The sequence below is a fragment of the Scomber scombrus genome, chromosome 3, assembly GCF_963691925.1.
Source record: "Scomber scombrus chromosome 3, fScoSco1.1, whole genome shotgun sequence".
NCBI lineage: Eukaryota > Metazoa > Chordata > Actinopteri > Scombriformes > Scombridae > Scomber > Scomber scombrus.
The window spans coordinates 4,186,083-4,208,395 of record NC_084972.1 but is presented as its reverse complement, the minus strand read 5'-3'; the positions used below and the strand labels follow the sequence as shown (position 1 = coordinate 4,208,395).

The following is a 22,313-nucleotide window of genomic DNA, read 5'->3' as shown; positions in this document are numbered from 1 at the left end:
CCTCACCTCTCTATGACGGGGCTACACATGTACTCATAGAACTGGAGTTAAATCCGGGTAACTATTAATGCTTAACTGGTATGCACATATATAACAGGCACGAGGAGTTTATCCACCCTTTTTTCCCCCTCGGCTTGTTCTTGGGGCTTGCCTTCATTTGTTCATGTCAACTACACCCCCCAGTTAACTTGAACACAGAAAACTTGATTAATTCCAACTCCAAAGGAACTGTTATTTCAAAATACTTTATATTTATAACTATTTTCAACAGATTTTGCACAGTACTGGATTATAGAACAGTCCTGGGTTGGGCTATCACCATTTTTTTCCCTCATTGAAGTTTATGTCAGAGGTGGAGCATGGGCTGAGTTTGATCTTTCAAAAGACAGATGCTCAAGGATGATTGGTCAGGAGTCACATTACCATTCAGAATAATGGGAAAAGATGTATGCAAGCTGTGATGAATCAGGAACAGATGGCCGCCCGGGCTGTTGTCTCTTTACTTGTGCCAGCAAAGTTTTCCTCTGTCTCTGATCCATCAAGTACCGAGTGCCAGTGACATTTACATCTATGAATTTTCAAGCAGCGTAAGTTTAGGTTAAACATGTTTCATGCAAAAGTATTCTAAAACCCATTTGTATCCGTTTATATCAAAAAATGCGGCGGACACTTCTGCTTCTGTTCAGTGGCCTCTGAATATGACCTATATATTTAACTTTAAGCTCCATGAGAAGAGATATGCATGTTTTTCATCAATGACAGCAGGTGTCATGTGTGAAAAATACTTTAAAAAGATTAGAGCATGACACCACATTAGTGTGTTAGTCTTTCTGTAGTGCTCCTGCAAAGTTAGAGCATTAAATCCCTATGAGAGAAGCACAAGATTTTAACCATGAAACTTAACACTGTTCATGATAAGTATACCATAACTTAGTCTGGATTTGGTAGACCTCTAGTCAGCTTTTTAGTCTTTATATTGGGACCAGATATACACAGCATGAAATCACAGTCCATTATTTGTAAGCCGTCTTGGTTGTCCTCTAATGGGAATAGTTGTATCCAAGTACGATGGTGAGGTAAGTTCAGTACTGTTATTTCATTCACAACATCAGAGGAATTCCTCCTAATCCCGCCCTTTAATAGGCTCTGCTCTAACCATCGACTGCAGCTCATTTCCTTCAGCTTTAAAAGGGAAATTTGAATGATGTCATTCTGAAGTGGGAATCAATTAACCTGCTGAAAGCTGTGAAAGGTTTAGGAGCTGTAAAAACTGTTCAAGCTCTCAGTCAGTGTGTGTGCCCCCCCCCCCTCTCTCACACACGCCCACACACGCAAATACACACACATTGTCTCAGGATGCATGAAGGATGCCTTTAGTTTGTGAACGTTTAATGGATGAAAAAAGGGATGAGATGCACTGTAATTATTTCCATGGGGGATATGTTTTCAGTCTTATGACTCACCGCCTTTTAATTAAAACAAGAAACATTTAATCACTTTGCTCCTCTGAATTTAAACCCCAGGTAATGATTGTGAGAAATATTTACTTAAAACCAACAACTGGACAAATGTTACAGAATACTGCAAACAGCCTTGTGTATGTTTGTCTTCGGATTCTTTATGATACAGAACAGATGCTGTACAGATTAAAGGGGAACTCCACTATTTACTATTAAAGATTAGTACTACTCAGCCTGTGAAAACGGTTATATAATATTTTCATTGGCTAAGGAGGGAAGGTTTGTTAAAAATTACTTTAAGTGACATCACTTTTGGTCAACATTTTGGTGAACAGAATACAATGTTGACTGAGAATGCGCTGTGAATGTGTTAATAAAATAGACAATTAATATTGCCGCCATGTCTTCCCAGACATCTGCGGCTCCTGTACACAATTATTTCAGTGAGAAAAACAGTTAACCTTTCACAAAGCTCCGTTCCCCTCATGTCTGTCAAAAGTTTCTGTTCTCACATGTGCTACACAGTTTGAAAGTTGCACAAATGTTTGAAACAGTTGATCTTATCACACACAGTAAACAAAATTAGGCTTCTTGTAGCCAAAGATTATAGATTCACTAACATGAAAACTGTCGCTAGCAGATTATATCTGCTGTAGCTTGCCAATATAAGCTGACGCTAGCACTAAAACAACCTTTTTAATGTTTTCAGCAGATTGGTTTGGAAACAAAAAGCCTGTCAGAGGTTCTTAAATACAAAAATAAAGGCTACATATATGATACATGTTGAAAGGTGGGGGCTAACATGTTTCAAGCAAAAAGTTAGCATCCTCACCAGATGCTAGTCCATAAAAGACATGTATATGAATGTGCAAATAAAATTTAAACTTCTATAAACCAACATTTATTTTCTAACATAACCTGTATCCCCCACAGAATGATATAGTTTGGAAGTAATGTTAGCTTTTTAGCAAAGCATGCTAGCATTTGTGTCTTAAAATGGAGCAGATAGACATGCATTTGAATCCATTCCTTGTATTTGTGCTCTTATGTTTTTGGTTTTGGAAAGGAAACTGTTGCTAGACACCTAAGCACAGCATTTCATTGTGGAGCAATTCAAAGCCTGCCGTGCCTAGTTAAGGTTGCTAAGTAGAGCTTTTTTCAGTACATACAAACAAATCTTTAACACTGACTGTTCAAATTGAACTAACTGTGCTGAAACACCGGTGTTACTGAAAAAACTACTAACTTTTAGCAGTGGACCTCCCCTCACTGGAAGCACCTTTGTTAGCTCAGCCATGATACATAGTTTGTCACTTCCTGTCCTCATGATAAGAACAATCATGATGGGATAACTCTGTTGTATCCTGTCATGACCAGTGTTAGCATATGTGTTTAGGCCATGCAGAAAGGGTGACTAAATATGTAGTGTGAGGTAATGTAATATTACAAATTGAATAAACCTTACAGTGCCTAAATTGGACTTATTGAACAAATGTGACAGAGGCAGTGTGGTATGTGCAGTAAAAGAAGCTTTAAGCTTAAAACAACTTTTCAGTAAGTACCTCACGTCATTCCCATTTTTGCTAAATTAGTTTCATTCTCTACTCCTCTATGCGGTCTGTTTCTTTTCCCAACATTTCACTCCTCTCACATTTGTGTCCTTTGGTCACTTAGGTTCTATAAAGGCATTAAGGTCCTGACCTTTGCACTTGTCATTGGTTGTTCCTGGTAATGATGGTAATTTAGGAATTGAAGCTCTGGATAAAAAAACACTCAAACACTCAGTGTGAATGCAAAGGAGGAACAGATGTTGTTTTGTGTCTTCAAGTCAGTTTCATGAGGTAAGTGTGTGGGATAAATTATACAGGCAATCTGGTACTGTCTCTAATTTGAGAACACCCCCCTCCAACCTCAACACACACACACTCTCACTCCCTCCAGTCTCAGACAGCAAGTTCCCCAAGGAGGCCTTTTCCATCAGTGCCACAGATGAAGCTGCCAACGCAGTGGAGGAACAGGAGGATGTGGATGAGTGTCAGCTCTACCAGGGCCAGCTGTGCCAGCACACATGCACCAACATCTGGGGCTCCTACCGCTGTGGCTGCCACCCGGGCTACATCCTGCAGCCGGATGGACACCTCTGTGCCCCAGGTACTGTAACTCACCTGGGGAGGTTAATTCCCAGGTATATTTTATGTATGTGTGCGTTTTTTATTTAGCTACTGTGACAAGAGAATGTCCCCAGTATTAGGGAATTTCATTCCATATTTAGGGTCAAGCATGGGCCTTGAGGTCACAGTAGAAACAGCACTTAATCTTGACAGAGAGAGACACTGTCTTCTCTCTTTGAGACGCTGAGCAGCTGTCTATGGTGTTTGGGGAAAGTGGATGTCACTCGTGATGCGCGGTGATGCAGCGTTACTGTGGTAACCAAGGTCAGATAATATGGGTGTCTGAACTCCCTAAACCCACAGATGGGTTACTATGGTTCCTTGTTTGTAGAATAACGAACCAATAGGCTAATTCGATATACTGTGTAGTATTCGTAGCACTATCTGTGAAGTGCTACGCCTATCCACAGAGGAGAGTTCCTTCAGAATTAAGGCGGCATCATGCACTAAAGAGTGTACTAATAATTCATTCATTCTCCTTGGCCAAATATCAATAAACACATTCAGTGTAAGACATCCCGGACTCCTGTGCACATTCTCCACTGATAAGTGAACCAGCTAATAAACAAAATTCTCGGTATCGGCCAGTGTGGAATTAATAAAGTCTATCTTAACTTATCTCATCTTCATGAAAAGTTATGCTGGATACAAGGGCTCTAGATGTAGTAGATGGCTTTAGTCATAAAGGGGGTAATTTGATTGAATTTAAGTCTGGTTAGCTCAAAGTTAAAATTTGTGCTCTTGTAATCCATGAGTTTTGATGTCAACATGGCAGAAATTACAGTATCATTAGTTTTCCTGTTGGGACTACATTCTCTTCATTTCAATAGTCAAAAGATAACGCTGCATCTATTTTAACACCCTCCTATTGGACCATTGAAGGGATACATCAAGTTGGAGCACTCAAGGCTGAGACATCTCTTTTCCTATAATGCAACCCAATAGCATCTTTTCATTACACCCTTCCTGCTTGTAAACCACTAAATATTTGAAACTGTTACAACTTGGTGCTCCAGGGGAAAGGAAAGCAACATAAAACCAGCTGCAAATAGGAAAATAAGTTAATTATTCATATGTCAAATTTAAACAGAGTATATATGATAATCTCTATGCCTGACTAAAACAAAAACATATAACCTCAGCTGCCTGAAAAACAAAATAATGGCAACTACCTCTTCTGTGTAGTGTCTCTAGACACTAAAGTGTGTAATTGTGAGAGCTTGATTGAAAAGCTTAACCTGGCCAATTCTAAAAGTGTCTAAGGAAGTATCTCAGATTCACAATTTACAAGATACTTATATAAACAGTCTGAATCAATACATAGACAAAGACAAGAGACACAATGGCCTGCTTATACCAAATCACACCCACCACGAGTGTAGCTCACTGGCAGCAACTTTGTAAATTATGGCTTGGTGAGCTGTTTGAGGTGCTTCTCTGATTACAGATGTCATGGCGGCAGTCAGGAAGGACAATTGGTCCAATTGGCCTCAGCAGTGAGGTCAATTGCAGACATGGAACCATACATCATTATATACATATACAAACTGTCTGTTGCAAATTTGAAGTTACAAACCCATATTGCTCAGATGACATCATCAGGCTTGACAAAGTTCTTCTAGAGCAGAAAGGAGGTGGGGGAAAGTCACATAAAATTCTCATTTTCAGCCTGCAATTAAAATTCTTAAATTATGTATGGGAGTGTTTTGCACTGCACATTTGTGGAATATTTCTCATGTTATTCAGCATTAGTTCCTTGGGATAATTTGTCCAACAGTCCATCTTATTGTCCACTTTTTGCCATCAGTGTGATGCTAAATTACTGACCTCACAATGACAACCATACAGTGTGAAAATAGTTCTTATCACATAGAGTTTGGTCTATTTGAGTTGTGTTGAATATATATGGTTTGTCCGCAAGTTGTCTCCTTGACCTCACATCATACTAAGCTGAAGGAATTGCTGCTCGATAAAACTGTAACCATTTTACTTTTATTAAAAGCTTAAATCTAGTGATGTTGTTTTTATTGTATGCACATTTATGGTCATCTCACTATGATTATGCCGTGGTTAAACCAACAACAGATTACATCATCATACTTATGGAACTTATGCAAGAGCAAAACTCTGAACTCAGGCTCATCAACATTCTTTGTAACCTCAAGTGAAAGATCATTTCTTCACAGACCTCTCTCTCCTCTATAAAACTGTTTAATGACAAAAACATCCTGCATGGGTCAAATTATGTCTTGTCATTAAGAAAAAGAGATTATGTGGAATATTACTCCTTTTTAAAATTAGGGAACATGTGAGTCAACCTGCTTTCATTCTGCAGTATCTTAACTCGATTCTAAAGAAGGCGACTGAATGACTCAGCCTTCATTTGGCTGCAGTACTTCATACACGTCCCTCATGGTGTCTGTTGTGTGTCCATGTGCAGTGAGTCCTGACGAAGACAACAGAGTGAGAGAGGAGGACAGCCCTGCCCTGATCCCGACACAAACCACCACCACCACTACAACCAGCACGACCACCATGAGACCTGTCCACCTCAATCCCTGTGCAGGTAATGCTTACATTACAGATGTCAACTACAAAGGAGTCAACACACTTATACCTCTCTACAAATGTACATGCTCCAGCATTCAGCATGGTACATTCACATTAACATCAACAAATACATCAAAACCAGTGTTGGGCGCGCAGGTGGTCGAGTGGTTAGAGCGCATGCCACATACAAATTAACAATACACTACTATAGCACACTACTAATACTATTGCTTTACTAATGAAATTAGCGTCTGGAGAGTGTCTAGGCTGAGCTTTATAGTTCAGACATCCGGGGAAGGTTAGGAGTAGAGCCCGGCTCTTTCGAATGATAAGCAGCCAGTTGAGGTGGTTTGGGCACCTGGTCAGGATGCATCCTGGACACCTCCCTCTACAGGTGTTCCAAGTACATCCAACTGGGAGAAAAACCCAGGGCAGACCCAGAACACACTGGATTACATATCTCTCCTGGCATGGGAACACCTTGGGATCCCCCAGGAGGAGCTGATGAGTGTTGCAAGGGAGAAGGGTGTATGGTTTTCATTGCTCAGCCTAATGTCACTGAGACCTGGCCCCACATAAGCGGGAGAAAATGGATGGATGGATGTGTGCGAGGTACACGTTCCACATTAAGAAAGTCAATTAATTACTGTAAAAACCGGTGTATAAGTCACATGGGAGGTGTCACGCTGGGAAAAACGCTTTTCTATTAAAGACTGGTTTATTTCAATGCACCAGTAACTATTCAGTTATAAACACATATGTTTATACTCCAAAACTTCTCCAGTTTACCTTTATTAGAAACACAATAAAACATACATATTACAACTGAAACAGTGTAATATGGTTAATGGTCTGGTAATGATTTGCTTAACTGAACTGAACCGGTATATTAACTCTGACTGTGTTCAGGTTAGGCTGGGTTTCAATTAAACCTTTTAAAAGATCACAGTAACTTTACATATTTAATACAGTGTATACCTGTATGCTTACTCGAGTCCCAAAAACTCTTCATTAGAGCTGTCACTGTGCGCAAAAAGACTACTGCACCCGAGTCGCGCTTTTGCACATCGCGCTGTAACATCAGTTTGGTCTGTAAATACTGAAACATCACAGCAACTAGCGTCTGAAATACTTCTGATCAACACACAATCATCTTTCCGTACAACATAAAGCATTTACAGGTCTATTTTCATTAGCTGCTGACACAGCTGGAGTGCGCAGTGCATGCTTGACACCGCTGTTAATAGGACGTTATAGTTCATAGGTGTGATCGCTCACATAATTGTCTTTACAGTTATAGTTATTGTTCTTAGTGTGGACGGCATTTACATACCTATAATCATATCCAGATTCAACCTCTCTCTGTATTTTACTGGTGAACAGGACACACCAGTATATAAGACGCACCCAACTTTTAAATGAAAAAATACTGCGTTAAAGGTGCGTCTTATACACTGGTTTTTACGGTATATTTGTTTCAATTAGTATCTTCATTAATAGCATGTTTCCCAGCGCATTGTACCACATTTGCGCTTGTATACCTTACTAGTTATCATAGAATGACTACTTTTTATATACGAGCCATCATTCATAAAAATGATGATTGCAAAACCAGAGCTTCTTATGTGGAATCTCTTATGGTGCTTTTAAATGCTAATGCCCATAAATATTGACATTTATTCAAAGGTTACACTACATGTGTAAAGCATAGTGTACATTTTCTAAGTTTATGCCAAATTAGTCAATTATGAAATTAATTAGCTTAACAGTCAAATTTCATCTGCAGGATCAAGATGATCATATTTACTAGCCGGAAATGTTTTTCTGAATGTCAACAAATCCCATGTGCAGAGTCAGACTATCAACTGATCTACTTCCAAGTATAAGTGACATGTTCCTTCACCCTGAAGAGTTTGGGCACGTTCCTTTAGAAACAGCTCCAAAGACTAATAACAGCAATCACGTTTTCAGTCTCTGGAGAGTAGTTCTGTGTGAAGGAACTTGGTTCTGTTTACAGAGCTTCACTAGCTTTGCTGCTCCCCAGAGACACAGGAATAAGATATATCAGACTTTGGATACACACACATAATACTTGTAAGTAGATCAGGTTGTTGTTGGTTTGGCTGTTGACAATAAAAAAATAAAAAACCATCAGCCAAATCCTTTAAAGCTGCAGATATACATAAACAAACATTATATTTAGTTCATAGATTGTCAGTACCTGATAGATTGGACAGTTAGTTTACACTTATCAGTGTTATCAGAGGAAATCTCAATACTTGAGTAAATAGAGGTGGACAGGGCCAGAGAGCCATAGTAACAATCCAAAGACAAAATAGCTAACATTTGAAAACTAGCACTCTTGTTACTAATTTTCAAAAGGATTGTAGCCATTCATTATTTCAATGCTAAGAGCTAGTTAGCATAGCTGACCTCCCAGTTTGAAAAAAGTCAGTAGCCTACATCTACAGTATCTATACAAGCTAGCTGTTAGCTAGCACATTTTAATCATGTGCCAAGTAGCAAACTGACTTTAAAATTAATATTAATACATTTGATGTGAGGTGTGAATAGGTATATACACCAACAACATGAAAGAAACTAACATTTTATTATACAGATGTTATGAATAGGTACTCTAACAGTTAATACATGTTCTTTTCTCATTCCTCATTTCAAGTAAAATAAAGGCATTTAAAAATAAAATCACGTGCATCCTAAAATAAAGTGAAGATTAATTGATAAAAGTGTCACTATTTTCTGTGCCTTCAGTTCAGATGCTACAGTTGCTACAAAGATTTGTGTTTTGTCTGTAGTGGCGCTTCACAATCACCATGGTTTCAGAATATATTGGACAAACTGGTTTTGAACTGCCAGTTGAAGTATTTCTTTCATTTTACTTGCTTAACCACAGTCATTGTGTGTAGGACTCTGAACGCTTCCAAAACTTGGATCACCTATGCTTAACAATGTACCTGAATGCCTCCTGTGAAGCTGCTAACACTATGCTTTCTGTCTAAAAACAGGATCAGTGTCCGTTCTTGATTAAAGCTCTGTTTTCGCTGTCTACTTTTCTCCCTTTAGAGCACTTTTCTCTGACTTGTCTCACGCCTCGTCTCTGCTCTCTCCCTGACATGCAGGAGTCAGTCAGTATAGTCATGAATCTCCACCGTGCCCCTGCACAGAGGGGTGCAGCTCACTGATCACTGGTGTATTCAAAGTTTATTTATATAAAATGTATCACTTGTCCAAATTTCAGCAAATTTGCCGAGCCATGGGGTCGATGTGGAGTTGATCAGATGACCGGTTCGAGAGATACACGAAGGACACACATACATGCAGAGACTCCAGATAGTACATATTGTCATCACACATGTAATTTGATCTCATGGTGTTTATAGAAAATAATATCTTCCATCTAAATGTGGCGCACATTTTAGACATTAATACATGTTTCCATCCAGTTCTGTTCTTAAGAGTTGGGTGCAATGAGATAAACATTTAATGACGGTAATTTTCCACTATGCTAGTATCTTCATTCAGGTTTATTGTGCATAAACTGAAACTGAGCATAAAAGCAGGCCTATGGAAATGCACATCATATTTTATCTTACTGAGGAAAGATCACAAATCACATTTTAATGGCAGGTATGAACATTTCTTAAAAGGTGTTTGGAACAGCCAACAGTATACATCACTGTCAATATTAGCTTTCAATCCATGCTAACTGAATAACAGTTGACCTATTCATAAGGAATGAATCCACATGGACATCATTTCCAAGCTTTGACATCATTCCCCAAAAGATAGCTGCAAGGTAATATATTAATGTAATCATATCAAACGCGATGTCTAGATTTTTGGCTCTGATCTTCACTCCCTGCTGTGACACACGTCCTCATGGATCCCTCCCTTGGCTGAAGGTGTGTTACAGCTTAATGTGTAATGGGTGATGAGAGTGTTTTGGGCTTTGGAGAGCGTTTTATATGAGGCGGTGAAGTGTACATGCAGTTGCTGGTGTCCTGAGCTTCTAACTCCATGTCTGGAGCCCACTAGGCCGGATACATCTGCTCAACGCATCAACTCCGCTTTTATTGAAACAAAGAGAGAAGGCCGGGCTGAGACACATGATGTGTCTGAGCGCTGCCTGACTTTCCTGAGGCGAATAACTCCCCGATGAACAGAAGTGAAAACAGGGACAGTTGCCTTGGTGCATGCACTTTCACTGATAAACTGTTCGGCCATGGCTGTTGTGCTGTGTTCACGCTGCTGCAGGTTCATGAGCTGAATCTTGATCGAGTCAGGAGACCAGCAGTGCAAACCCTTGAGCTGCCAGAGTCTCTACTCCGGGCTCTAACAAAAGTATTGCTCCTTCAGTGTGTCTCTGATTGTTAGTTATAAGAATATCCCGATCAATTTATTGAGTGGGCCTTCTGACAGTTCACCACTGCTGAGCTTTGGTGTGGAATGTGTTGGTAAGTAATTGTGGGGAAACAGTTTCTGGCCCATGCTTCTTTCTTGCAGGACTATTGAGCTGTTAAATAGGGAGAATTGATTCAGTTGTGTTGAATGCGATGGCTCATGAGAGGCTTCTTCCTGTGGGAGCGATGATCAGTGTTAGGTTGAGAAGGCGAGCTACATACGGGCCTCGGGGAACAAGACAACAGGACAATGAATTATTGGGACATCATAGAAACAGTGCGAGGACATTATGAGTGAATGACTATCCTGGAGGCGTAGCTGTATGACATCATACTCATGCTTATATTTCTGTCTCTTGCAGAAAATGGTCTTTGCAGTCAGCAGTGTACAGCGGTGGCAGGTCGGGCTCACTGCTCCTGCTTCCCAGGGTTCCGGCTGATGACAGATGGACGCACCTGTGAAGGTAAGGCCTGCCGCTCCATCTCATAGTGCTACTGCTGGCCATAATTGGAGCGATTCACAGAGCTCATATGTATCCCTTAAGCTGTCTCCCTCAATCTGGGTTTGCACAAGCTAACAAACAACCCAACACCACCAACAATACCACTCACCGCTGCTTAAATTTACAACAACAAACACAAACAGCCATGACAACAGCACAAAAGTGCAGCGGAGTAGTTTGTCCAGAGATCAGGACACTTTTTAATTGGATGCAGTCACTCATGAAGGAGGAAAATGCAGGTCTTATGATACAAAACAATGCATTGACTGATTGGGCTTCCACTTCCTGGTGGTGGAGACTGTTGCCTGGAGCATGAGTCAACCATAACCAATTACTCTGTGTCAGCTGTAGCTGCAATAACAAATACTCCACATAGCATGTCGGTACTTAGCTTCCATCTTTTCTTAAAGCTCAGTGTGACATGGTGGCACAACAGTGACACCTGAGACATCATTCATGACTGCAATGTGTTGCAGTTTAAATGACAATAAACAAGTGTGTGCTGTGTGGTGTCTGCAATTCAGGATGAACAATATTGATTGCATCTGCTCACTATAAACCAAAACTATAAATAATTTCCTCAAGTAACAAAAATAATAAAGCCTGAAATATTTTTTGTTATTTTCTACAAATCCCATGAAAGGACCAACAATACATGAATGTTCCTCTTAGTATTTTTCGACTTCCCTACAATGTCTATGGCATTCATCCACTGGTTATACTGAAGGCACAAACCTGTGTCAGAAGTATGTAGTGTAATCTTTTAATAATTACGTAACATCTTGGCACTGTAGTTTTTAGCAAACGTTTCTCAGACAGGAGTAAATAGTGCAATTGTTGGGGACTATTTTCAACGGCGGCTTAATATACACCTGGTGCTCTTTATCTTTCCTTAAAGAGTATTTTTTATTTTAGGTCATATTCTAGTCTACATTTCAGTAACATGTATTTAGTATTCAAATAATAGATATAGTTACTAGTCATTTTTGCAGATTAAAACCAGTCTACATATTATGTTTTATATTGGCAATACATCAAATGACTGTGTGTAATGTGAAAGGGGTCACTTGTAATGACAAACCCAGAGGGAATTAATAGTGAGCTCATTGTTTTGGTTTCATAGCCATAAACTCCACTCTTTCAGCAGCAGTAAGCAGCTGCTTTCAGTGAGAAAGCTCTGATAAACTCAGTGTGCAATACCTGCCCAACAGCAAACAGCAAAAGACAAAGAAAGCAACTAGCTGGTGAACATAGTGGAAAATTTAGCAGCTTTTGTCAGGGTTTCGTTAGACAAAACAGAGCTAAAAGGAGAGTGAATATTAGACTGATATTCAGGTGGACACAGCACAACTCCAAAAAAAGATAGTATTGGTCTGTGTCTGCTGGATGTGGAAAGATGCAAAGGTCTAACAATTGTATAAAGTGATAATACACTACTTGCCATTTTATTAGATTCACTTAATGCAGCCCTGCAGTAAGAGGGAAACACCTCGCAGTATGACACAATACAAATTGACAGTACTGGCAAGTATAACCGTCATGAAGGTCAGATTTATTACAGGATGGTAAGTAAAAGAACTAAATACATCTGTCACTGCTGCTATCCAGGAGACATTATCAGTGTAGGTAGTTTGTCAAGCTTCATTATATCCTAAAGGAGTCACCCACACACCACTAATAACAATGAAAAGTTCACAATATAAAGACAATTGCGGGGGGATCAATGTCAACAGCAAAAAAAATTTGCACAAAGTGGATAAATAAAAATAGAGATAAACCATCAACATTAAAGGACCAATGTAGGATTAACTTGAATGTAGCAAAGGTTGAGGTTGTAGATTGCAACCAAATGAATATCCCACCTTCCCTTCCAAGTATGTAGGAGGACCTACAGTGGCCACGAAACTCGCGAAAAACACAATAGGCCCTTTCCAGAACAAGTGTTTGGTGTGTCCGCTCTGGGCTACTGTAGAAACATGGCAGTGCAACATGGTGGGCTCCACAGAGAAGCAACCACTCCCTATGATGGTATAAAGTGCTCATTCTAAGGTAATAAAAAAACTAAACGATTCTTATTTTTGGGTTATTATACACTAATTATGAATTTTTTATTATATTTCTGCCAAGTCTCACTAGATGCCACTAAAAATGCTGTACTTTAAACCTCACCCCAGAAAAGAATGTAATTGTTACAGTGCCAACGGCTGTTTTCCACGAATGGCCTTACAGTAATACATTTTCTGTAGCAGTTAGTAAATTGATCCATGAATTTGCAACAAGACTAAACCTTGGCAGCAGTTTTCAGGAAAAAAAGTGATGTATGGTCCACCTCTGGAATTCAATGCACAACCACCCAGTAAGTGCTATTTGTTCAAATCCCTGTCTACATTACAGTGTACTGTCCACTGGACAAGGTACCATTACGGAGGTGGACAGGTAGAGAGTGTGTGATACTAACATGAAAAATGTTTGCTTAACTGCAACATCATGTAATGTTTAAATACTGCTGTGAAAAATGGGTTTCCCTGCAGTTTTAACAGTGGAGGTATACATTAGAATTGCAGGTGTTCAATTGGCCGGTTTTATTTAATCTGTATGTCTGTCAGCAGACGGGATAATACCTCTGGATGCAAAAGCACTACATAAGAGTTAGTGTTTCCCCTCCTATCACTTCATTCAGTGAGCAGAGACTTTCTCTCCTAAAGTGTTCCCACATGTGAACATGTGGGTGGGCAACATTTGGATCCGACTGGAATGAAACAAAGCAAAGCAAAAAGCAAAACAAAACACCACTAGATCTGAGCGTGAGGGGGGAATTCGAGGATTCGACAGACTGTAAACTATGGAGTGCTTGTTGTAGATATATCGTAAAGACTGTGAAAACACTGTGACAGCATTAACACCTAGGATGTTTGTAGTTAAGTCCTTGGAAATTTGTTTAGCAAATGTAAGCACTCCTATCAGTAATACTGAGGAGATTAAAATTGGCTGTGTGATATTTTAATTTACAAGTTTACAGGGTAAATAAATCTGATTTTATCTGCTGCTCTCCCAGTGGTATGCTTTATATGAATGAATGAATAGAAAACACACAATTGTTCCCATGGAGACGTGTGTGTGTATAAGCAAGGACCTTCCAGTGTTTCAGGCAGGATGGGATGTGTGCAGAGGACTCTATGGACAACCTGCATAATACATTTTGTTAGATGGTTAATCAGCACTCTGACATTATTTCTACTCATCACCAAGCTGTGAATGGGTATTCTTAAGTTTCCCATGCAGACATACACAGAAACACTGTTCAACTAGACACCATAGTGGTTTGCAGCTCTAATGCATGTGGTTGCCACCTTCACCCATTTATGAAATTCACTCTGCGGACTAAACAAACCATTGCGGGCATGGTTAGATTTGTTTTGCATTCCTCTAAACAGTGCAGGAGGATCAGCTGTCATGGTTATTACATGGATGATAACTGTAGATGAGACTCTGCACTAAATAGCAATAAAGGCATGGTGCATTATCCTGTCTGTGGTCACATTGCTAACATAATCTTTGGGTTTGCATGGCTGGGATTGTTGGAGAGAGATGTTATTGTACTCAGCCAAACCTTGTGGAAGATATTAACACTGATTGACCGTATCGTTTTCATAGTCATGGACTCACCCTTTCAAAGAGAGAAAAGCCTTGAGGTCCAATCCTGGCTCAAAGGTCATCTTAGCTGTTTCATTCAAAATGGAAACCCATTGAGATCATTATTTCAGTAGAGATGTTCCAGTAGTCTGTTCTTTAAAAAGTCTAAGTGCAAGTCTAGTGCTTTCATGGCAGGGTAGAGACTAGTGTAAGCAGCACTATTGAATAAAGTCCTATATACCAGGTTTGATTTTGCAGCCAATTCAATTCATTCCAATGGAATCGCTCCAAAGTGGATTCACTCCTGGGGGTAAATGAATGTGGATTTTTCTTATTAAGTTCAATTTTGGTGAATTTTGACCTCCAAGTCATAACCCACTTCCTGACAGTGCCTGAGAGTCCAAAATTGCGGAAGGTATCTTAGCTCATTATCTTAAATGGTAAATGGAACGTACTTATATAGCGCTTTTTTAGTCTTTCAACCACTCAAAGTGCTTTTACACTACAAGTCACATTCACTCATTCACACACATTCATACACCATTGGCACAGCCATCGGGAGCAATTTGGGGTTGAAGTATCTTGCCCAAGGACACATCGACATACAGACTCGAGGAGCCAGGAATCGAACCGCCTACCTCCTGAGCCACAGCAGCCCCTTGAACCTCTTCTATCAAGGGTAATAATTGTTCCCCACGCTATGAGAGAGTAGTCAGTTAGTTCATCAGTTGCAGCAGTTCACCAGCTAGCCCTGTGAGTAGTCACTATGTCACCAAGCTTTCCATCCCACCTATTTCACATGGACAATGAATGTGACTTTGTGGTGTGACCACCAAATCACAGATTAATGATGTTTCCACTAACCTTGAAAAGCTTTTTGATATTGTAGAGTATACATGGAGGTGAAAGAGGAGTTCCATATCAATTAGGGAATTAATGGAAATTTGGTTAAGTAACATAAGGTGGTCATACTGTATATGGGAGGGGGATATTGTAAACCCTATCTCAGTTCAAGGATGGTCTCTGGTGTCAGATGTGGATGTCCTCCCAGATCTTTGAGGCTACAAATCATGGTAGATGACATTTGACCCCTACCTCCCCTCAGTCCATATTTAGAGTGGTTTTGGTCTGGTGTTCACAGACAACTGAAGTCTATGTCTGGTCTTCATTCAGTCTCCTGTCCAGGGTCCTTCCCATTCCTTGCCAATAAATACTTGCTGCAAATGCACAGCAGTTGTGGAATAAAACTAAATAAGGTAAACATTGTTAAAATAGAGGTCCTGAACACAGGTGTTTTGAGTTATTCTATTAAACCTTGTTACTGGTTTAAAATGACAGGCAGAGCTATGCCAAGAACTACATGAGGTCACCAACCTCCTTGCACCAATGACTGTGCTGCATTGACCTATGCCAGTGTGTGACTTGTTAAGTAGCAGCAAGGTTGGGGAAAGCAGCTTAAATTTCAATGCAGGTGGCATATAAAGCAACAGGTATGACCTTGAATCTCTCTCGGCCGACGGCAGGTAATGGAGATGCTGGTATACACTTGAATGTAATCTTGATATAAAGCAGAATTATGATTGCAATTGTTTTGTTTTCATTTTAAAGGGATAGGTCTAGCAAGTAATATCCATAACTGTCTCTGGATGATCATGTGAACAGGATTAATATGAATATAAAGATGAATATAAAGTACTCCTCACAGGCTAGAATTGAGATGAATGAAAAAGGGATAAGGTACTGTATTGTCGTTGTATACATACTACAACATTTTGTGTGGTGACTCAGACCAGCATTACCAGAACAGGTAAAAGGTTAAAAATGTCTACTTTAAAGCCATTGCAATATGAACAACTATGTGCAATAACACCATGCACTATGTTGAACTTTCAAAACCCCCATCTTTTATTGTGTCATCTACATTTTGCTACCTCACTTATTTATATTAAAAGTTGTTTGTCCTTGTTTTCACTTTGTTTTTTTTAACCTTTTACTCTGTCTGTTACTGCTGGTCTGAGAGTCACCAAATGAAATTGTGTTGTTTGCATGCACAGTGCTCAATGATAATAAAGTATCTTATCTTATCTTATTGCCAGGGAAGCAGGGAATGGAGGTTGATATAGTGGGTATGAAGCGGGCTGATGCAGAGGGCTGGAGGGCAGGGACGAGAGTGGGAGTATAGTGAGGGTGGGCATAAGAGAGCAAGTGGTAGAGGGTTCAAGAGTGGACTGGCAGGTAAGTTGTGGTCCAGAAGCAATAGAGAGAAAAATAACATTTAGCAATGACTTAAAACTTTGAAATATCACTACGAAACAAGCAAGAGGCTTGAAGTGTAAGCTACCAATGAGGTAGAAACAACAATCTGGCAAAGAGTGGGTGGACAAGTCTGAGTAGATATGCTGCAGGATGATGAGCTTGATAGAAGACAGGTGTGTGCAATCAGTCAGGAACTAGGAGAGTCTGGGAAGAAGTGCTACGCCCAGGCCACACAGACGCAGACAGACAATCAGTGGAACACACAGAAACTACATGGAAACAAATAGAGGCAGTGCCACAACCCTGACATAATTAAATATTTGAAACTAATAAATATTTACATTTTCATAGTTTTTCTGGATTTTTCAAAATGAGAGAAGGATAACATGTCATTTAAAGAATTACATTTCTTGTGATACATTTTTATTTGGCATTTAAACATGATTATACGGAGGTGGGGTTACGAGTCGGTAGATCACAAATAAAAGTAGATGAATGAAGTACTCACAAATGTCCATGCATTAATCAGCTCAAAAATGACAACCAATACGAAAAACCCCCAGAAAAATAGGAGCATTTGTTTTGCAACCCATCCCCCCACACATATCCTTCTCACCCCACCCACCCTTGACCTTATGGACACAAAGAACAGTTATATTAAGGATTTTATTATAGTAATCGCTTGTTTCCAGTGTGAAATATATTCTGTTTTTGTTCCATACTTGCTATGTATCTGAAGTCTAGAGACCATTTTTGTTCACTAACATAATGTGGAGCTTTCCATCTACAACATGATTATTTGGTTCCTTGGCAGCTTGTAAGGCCAGCTAGCCAGAGATGTCTCTGCTTAACACAGAGTTCCAAGTTGGAGCTGTCATTTATTAACACGACTTCCTGCAAGTAAGGAATTGTTTTTGACAATATGTTTAATAGCATCTCTAAAACCAACTTGCAGAACTCTGCAACCATTGGGTGCTCCCACACTATATGAAAAAATGTATCCATCACAATTTGAGTGTTTGGTTTGGTGAAGGTTAAGCGGGGGGTATAGGGTCCATGGGTATAAGGTCACGACCACATGTTCCAGAGAAAGGGGAAAGCAGGCAGCTCTGATGGGAGCTACAGGCTACAGGGAATTGTTAGAACAGATGTTCCCCACCATAGCAGTGTGATTTGAATAAAGAAATTGAATCACAGCAATGAAATTATTACCAAAATCCACCATTTCAAGGTGTTCAAAAGCCTTCTGCGCATCAAGAGAAAGGACAACTGTTGAGGAGTCAGTATTATTGACTAGTATAGAGAACTCAATGATATATAGAAGCCAGCATATGTTGCCTGAGGCAAGGCAGTGTTTGATAAAAACCTGTTTGATCATCATGAGTTAGAAAATTCATATATGGCTCCTATCGAGAGGCTTGTGCTTTGGCATATAGCTTGATATCAGTGTTCAGTAATGATAGTGATTGATAACTTAAGCAGTCCTATGCATCTTTACCTTTTTTTTAAAGTAGAAAGATAATGGCTATGTTACTCTTTTTAGAGAATGAATGCTTTGAAATAGTAGCAAATCATATCCAGCAAGACAGGTCCTACCTGGGGCTAGAAGGCTAAATAAAATTCTGGAGATAAATCATCTAAGTCTGGTGACTTGCCTTTATTCACTGACGGAAGAGCTTTATGGAGTTTGGATAAAGATAAAGGAACATCAAGATCAATGTGATCCTCCTGAGAAAGCAGCGGAAGCTGCAAAGGGTTTAAAAGCTAGAGCAGGATTGGGTGTCATAACTTATCTCTGAGTTATATAAAGAGGAGTAAATTGTACAAAAGTTATCATTGATTTCTATTGGATCTGAACATAATAAACCAGTAATGGGTCTGATAGAGATTATATTTTTTAGGTTTTCAGTTTCATTGCTAGAAAGTGGTTTGGTTGTGCACCATTTAGATAATAATTTTGCCTTGCTCTATTCATGAGTGAACTTTCTGTCTGAACAAGTGATTGAGGTAAAGTGCGAAGTAACTCCCTCTTAAGCACTTACCTCAGGTGTAACATTGCAGGCCATAATGTTTCCTCTTTCAGATGTGTCTTTTTCTGAATATACCGTAGTATGAATATATTTAGACTGGAAACAAACCCAATTGTTTTATCCCTGATGCAACACTACAGTGCCTCCCACAGAATACTGGACTCTTTCACTGAAGGTTTATTAGTTGCAATAAATTAATTTAATTGTTCTTTCATTCCTTTTTCTTCTGAAACTGAGAAGATAGAATGGTTATTTTACCTGTCACAGCTCTGTAGTCTGAGAGAGACATGGGGAAATCTGATCACAAAACTGTATTTAGACAAAAACATAGTCAATCCAAGAAAAAGACTGATGTCATGAAGACATCAGGACAAGTAAATTCTCTCACTAAGTCTGCCAAACATCTACTATAGAACAATCTGTAGCCCATTTCCTTATTGCACTAGATGCCAGACATTGTTCTCTTGACCTACCGATCCCAGTTATGTACAAAGAGTGTAGTCATAATGCATTAAAGTCATCCCCTATTATTAGAGCAAATTCAGACGATTAACGTATGGTATTAGTTAAGTAGTTATAGAATTCAGCATCAAATACATTTGATGCATCAACAAAGAGAAGTGCTGTTTTTGTCTCATTTAATACTGTTTTTATACAAGCAATTCTCCCCTCAGTATCTTTCCCAGATCTGTATATTGAAAGGAACATTTGGCAAGGACTATTCTTTTTATGTATTTGAAGAAGATGCAGTAACACGGTAGAATCTATTCTGCTTCTTTTTATTAGTTTATTGAAAAAAGGCAACCTCTACTTTTATTGTCCATAGGAAGTCCACGATGCTTATTTGATTCTGAGTGACATTTTGGCTTCACCCGCTCCAAGATAGTGGCACAATGATAGTCATGAATGTATAGAAGAAACAGTGGTGCCACCAACTGATGCTCAAAAAAGTAAATACAATTGTTCCAGAAGGTCCTGCCCCACATTTACCCCCACCACGCCCCCTGGTTTCCTCTTGTTCCCAGCCCCGTATCCTTCTCCCAAAGAATGGCGACAGGTGTCCAGACAACAAACAAACCCCCTCCTGCCACCCAATAAATAATTGACTGTGAAAAAGACAGGTTGGAAGGAAAAAAAAGCAACCTCACCCCCTCCTCTCTAAGGTAATCCCCTATCTTGAGCAAAGGCAAAAAGGGTCGAAACCACCGAGCTTCAAGACCGAAGTAAAAGGACAAATAAACAAACAAAAACATCTTATAGTTATTGTTAATATTCAGAAAGGGTATGAATAAAATCAAGAGAAAGTACTGGATATCAAACATAAATAGATATCTTTTTGTGGAAAATACTTAAGTAAATAGCTGAAATAATAGGGAGATTAAGCAGTTGCAGTGGATTTAGGGTGGATTTTATGTGGAGAGAGCTCAAGTTATGAGCCATACCAGTCAACAAGGTTGGACACTATTCCTCTTGGCCTCATGTGAAAAGACAAACTTCTCTGCAAAGGATGGGTTGTTGAAAAGTTGCTGCTCAGCACCATGGACCAGTTTGATGGTCAGGGTTCTGGCATGGCTGGGTACCACAGGAAAGCTTCAAAACCCAGACTCCGAGCCAAGTTCATGACTGAGTAGAGACAGACCTCAACATGTCATACTCTGAAGACCACGCCCACCTAAGGGAAAAACAGTCGGCGCTATAATATGAAACCAAGGGCTGAAACGGTAACAAAATGCCTGTAGCTAGCTGAAAACATTACATTTCAGCCTTACCTCAGGGATGTTGGTTGTCAGGTAGGGCAATGCATTTCTCCTCTCCTCTCCCTCTTTTAGGTTGTCTCATCTGCTTCTGTCCTCAAAAGACACCAATTCGTTTTCAAGCTGGTTCAGTATTTCGCTGGGTTGCGACGTGATGTCTTCAGCATTCTTGATGCGTACAGTATCTGCAGTGTTGATGTGATTGACTGCTGTGTCTTGATATCTTCGGCATGTTTGGATAGGGTCTCTTGTATGGTTCCCAGTTGACTTCCTAAACGATGAAATCTCTCTATGGGGGTTTTTTCAGCCTGACTGAAGAACCTTTCCAAGGTAGATTCCAGATAGGTCACTGTCAGCTGGCACGCGGTAGTCTCATTGTCATCCATTTGTAGATTGTCAGTCGACTCTTTGGTTTTAAAATGTCATGATTACGTCAACATTATATGATGCAATATTACAAAATCATAATTACTTGGGTCTTTATTTTTTAATTTTAAAAATGTTCAACAAGGTACTTTCCCTTTTTTGTGGAACGAAACCATCCCAGACACAAATTATTACTCAAAGTATATCTTAAAACATTTCTGTTGGGGATTTACAAATGTGATGCGATCATTTTAACTTATTGTTCACCTTTTAATGAACAAACTAACTCACTCACAAACACTCACAGCAGTGGCTTTGTTGTCAAATATAAATGTAACCAAACCCAATTAAAAGGATTCTTACTAATCTCAAACAAGCTTGAAGCAACCAACAGCCTGTAACAATTATTGAGTGGATTATCGTGTTGCAAAATAAACCAACACACCACACTAATACAGCTGTTTAAACGATATGAAATGACTGGATATTATAATCATGACTTGTCACCACACCCTCTGGTTTATATTTCACCTCGCCCAGCATTTTTTCTCATAGCACTCTGCAAACCTGCAGGTGCACTAGGATCAGCACTCAGTGACCTTGTGCACATGCCCTCATGGTTTGTACTGGTGTCTGTATTTAAAAAAAGAACCCCATATATTTTTATACTGTTCATCTGCACGCTTTAAGTGGCACATACTCCTGAATTCATGTTTGTCATTGTTGAACCTAACCCTATCCCTCGAACCCTTGCTTTCACTCAAGTCCCATCAGTCTGCATCTGTGTAACCCTAACCCTCCTGTCTCAAACCAAGTCTGCAATAAAGCCATGTCTGACTTCATCTACCTCAGCTTGAACTTTTCAAAAAAAGTCTTGTTTTCTTCTTGCTTTTTCATAATAGTGCTGTCTACCAGACATCTCCCTGTGCACAACCTCCTCTGGTCTCTCGACGAAACCCTTCTAAAACTGCTATCGCTCTTCTCCGCTCAACTAAGCATTTGTATTTTTCAAAAAGTAGACTCTTTGTTTCTGCCTTGTATTGGATCACTTCACTCCTCACAACTGTGTAATGTGGCTGTCCCCTGGGACCAGTCAGGGAAGGTAGGGACCTTGAGGCAGTAGGCACTTTTTCCTTTTCCTTTTTTTTCTCTTTTCCCTCTTTGAATGA

General features: G+C 39.6%; 1 protein-coding gene across 1 annotated transcript in view; it reads left to right on the top strand.

Moving 5' to 3' along the window:
- fbln2 (fibulin 2) overlaps positions 1-22,313 on the top strand; it is a 50,444-nt gene that overhangs the window by 9,591 nt on the left and 18,540 nt on the right. Inside the window, exons 5-7 of the mRNA XM_062416567.1 lie at positions 3,402-3,611; positions 6,072-6,197; positions 10,965-11,066. Of these exons, the coding sequence (XP_062272551.1) occupies positions 3,402-3,611; positions 6,072-6,197; positions 10,965-11,066 (438 nt within the window). The remainder of the gene's footprint in view (positions 1-3,401; positions 3,612-6,071; positions 6,198-10,964; positions 11,067-22,313) is intronic.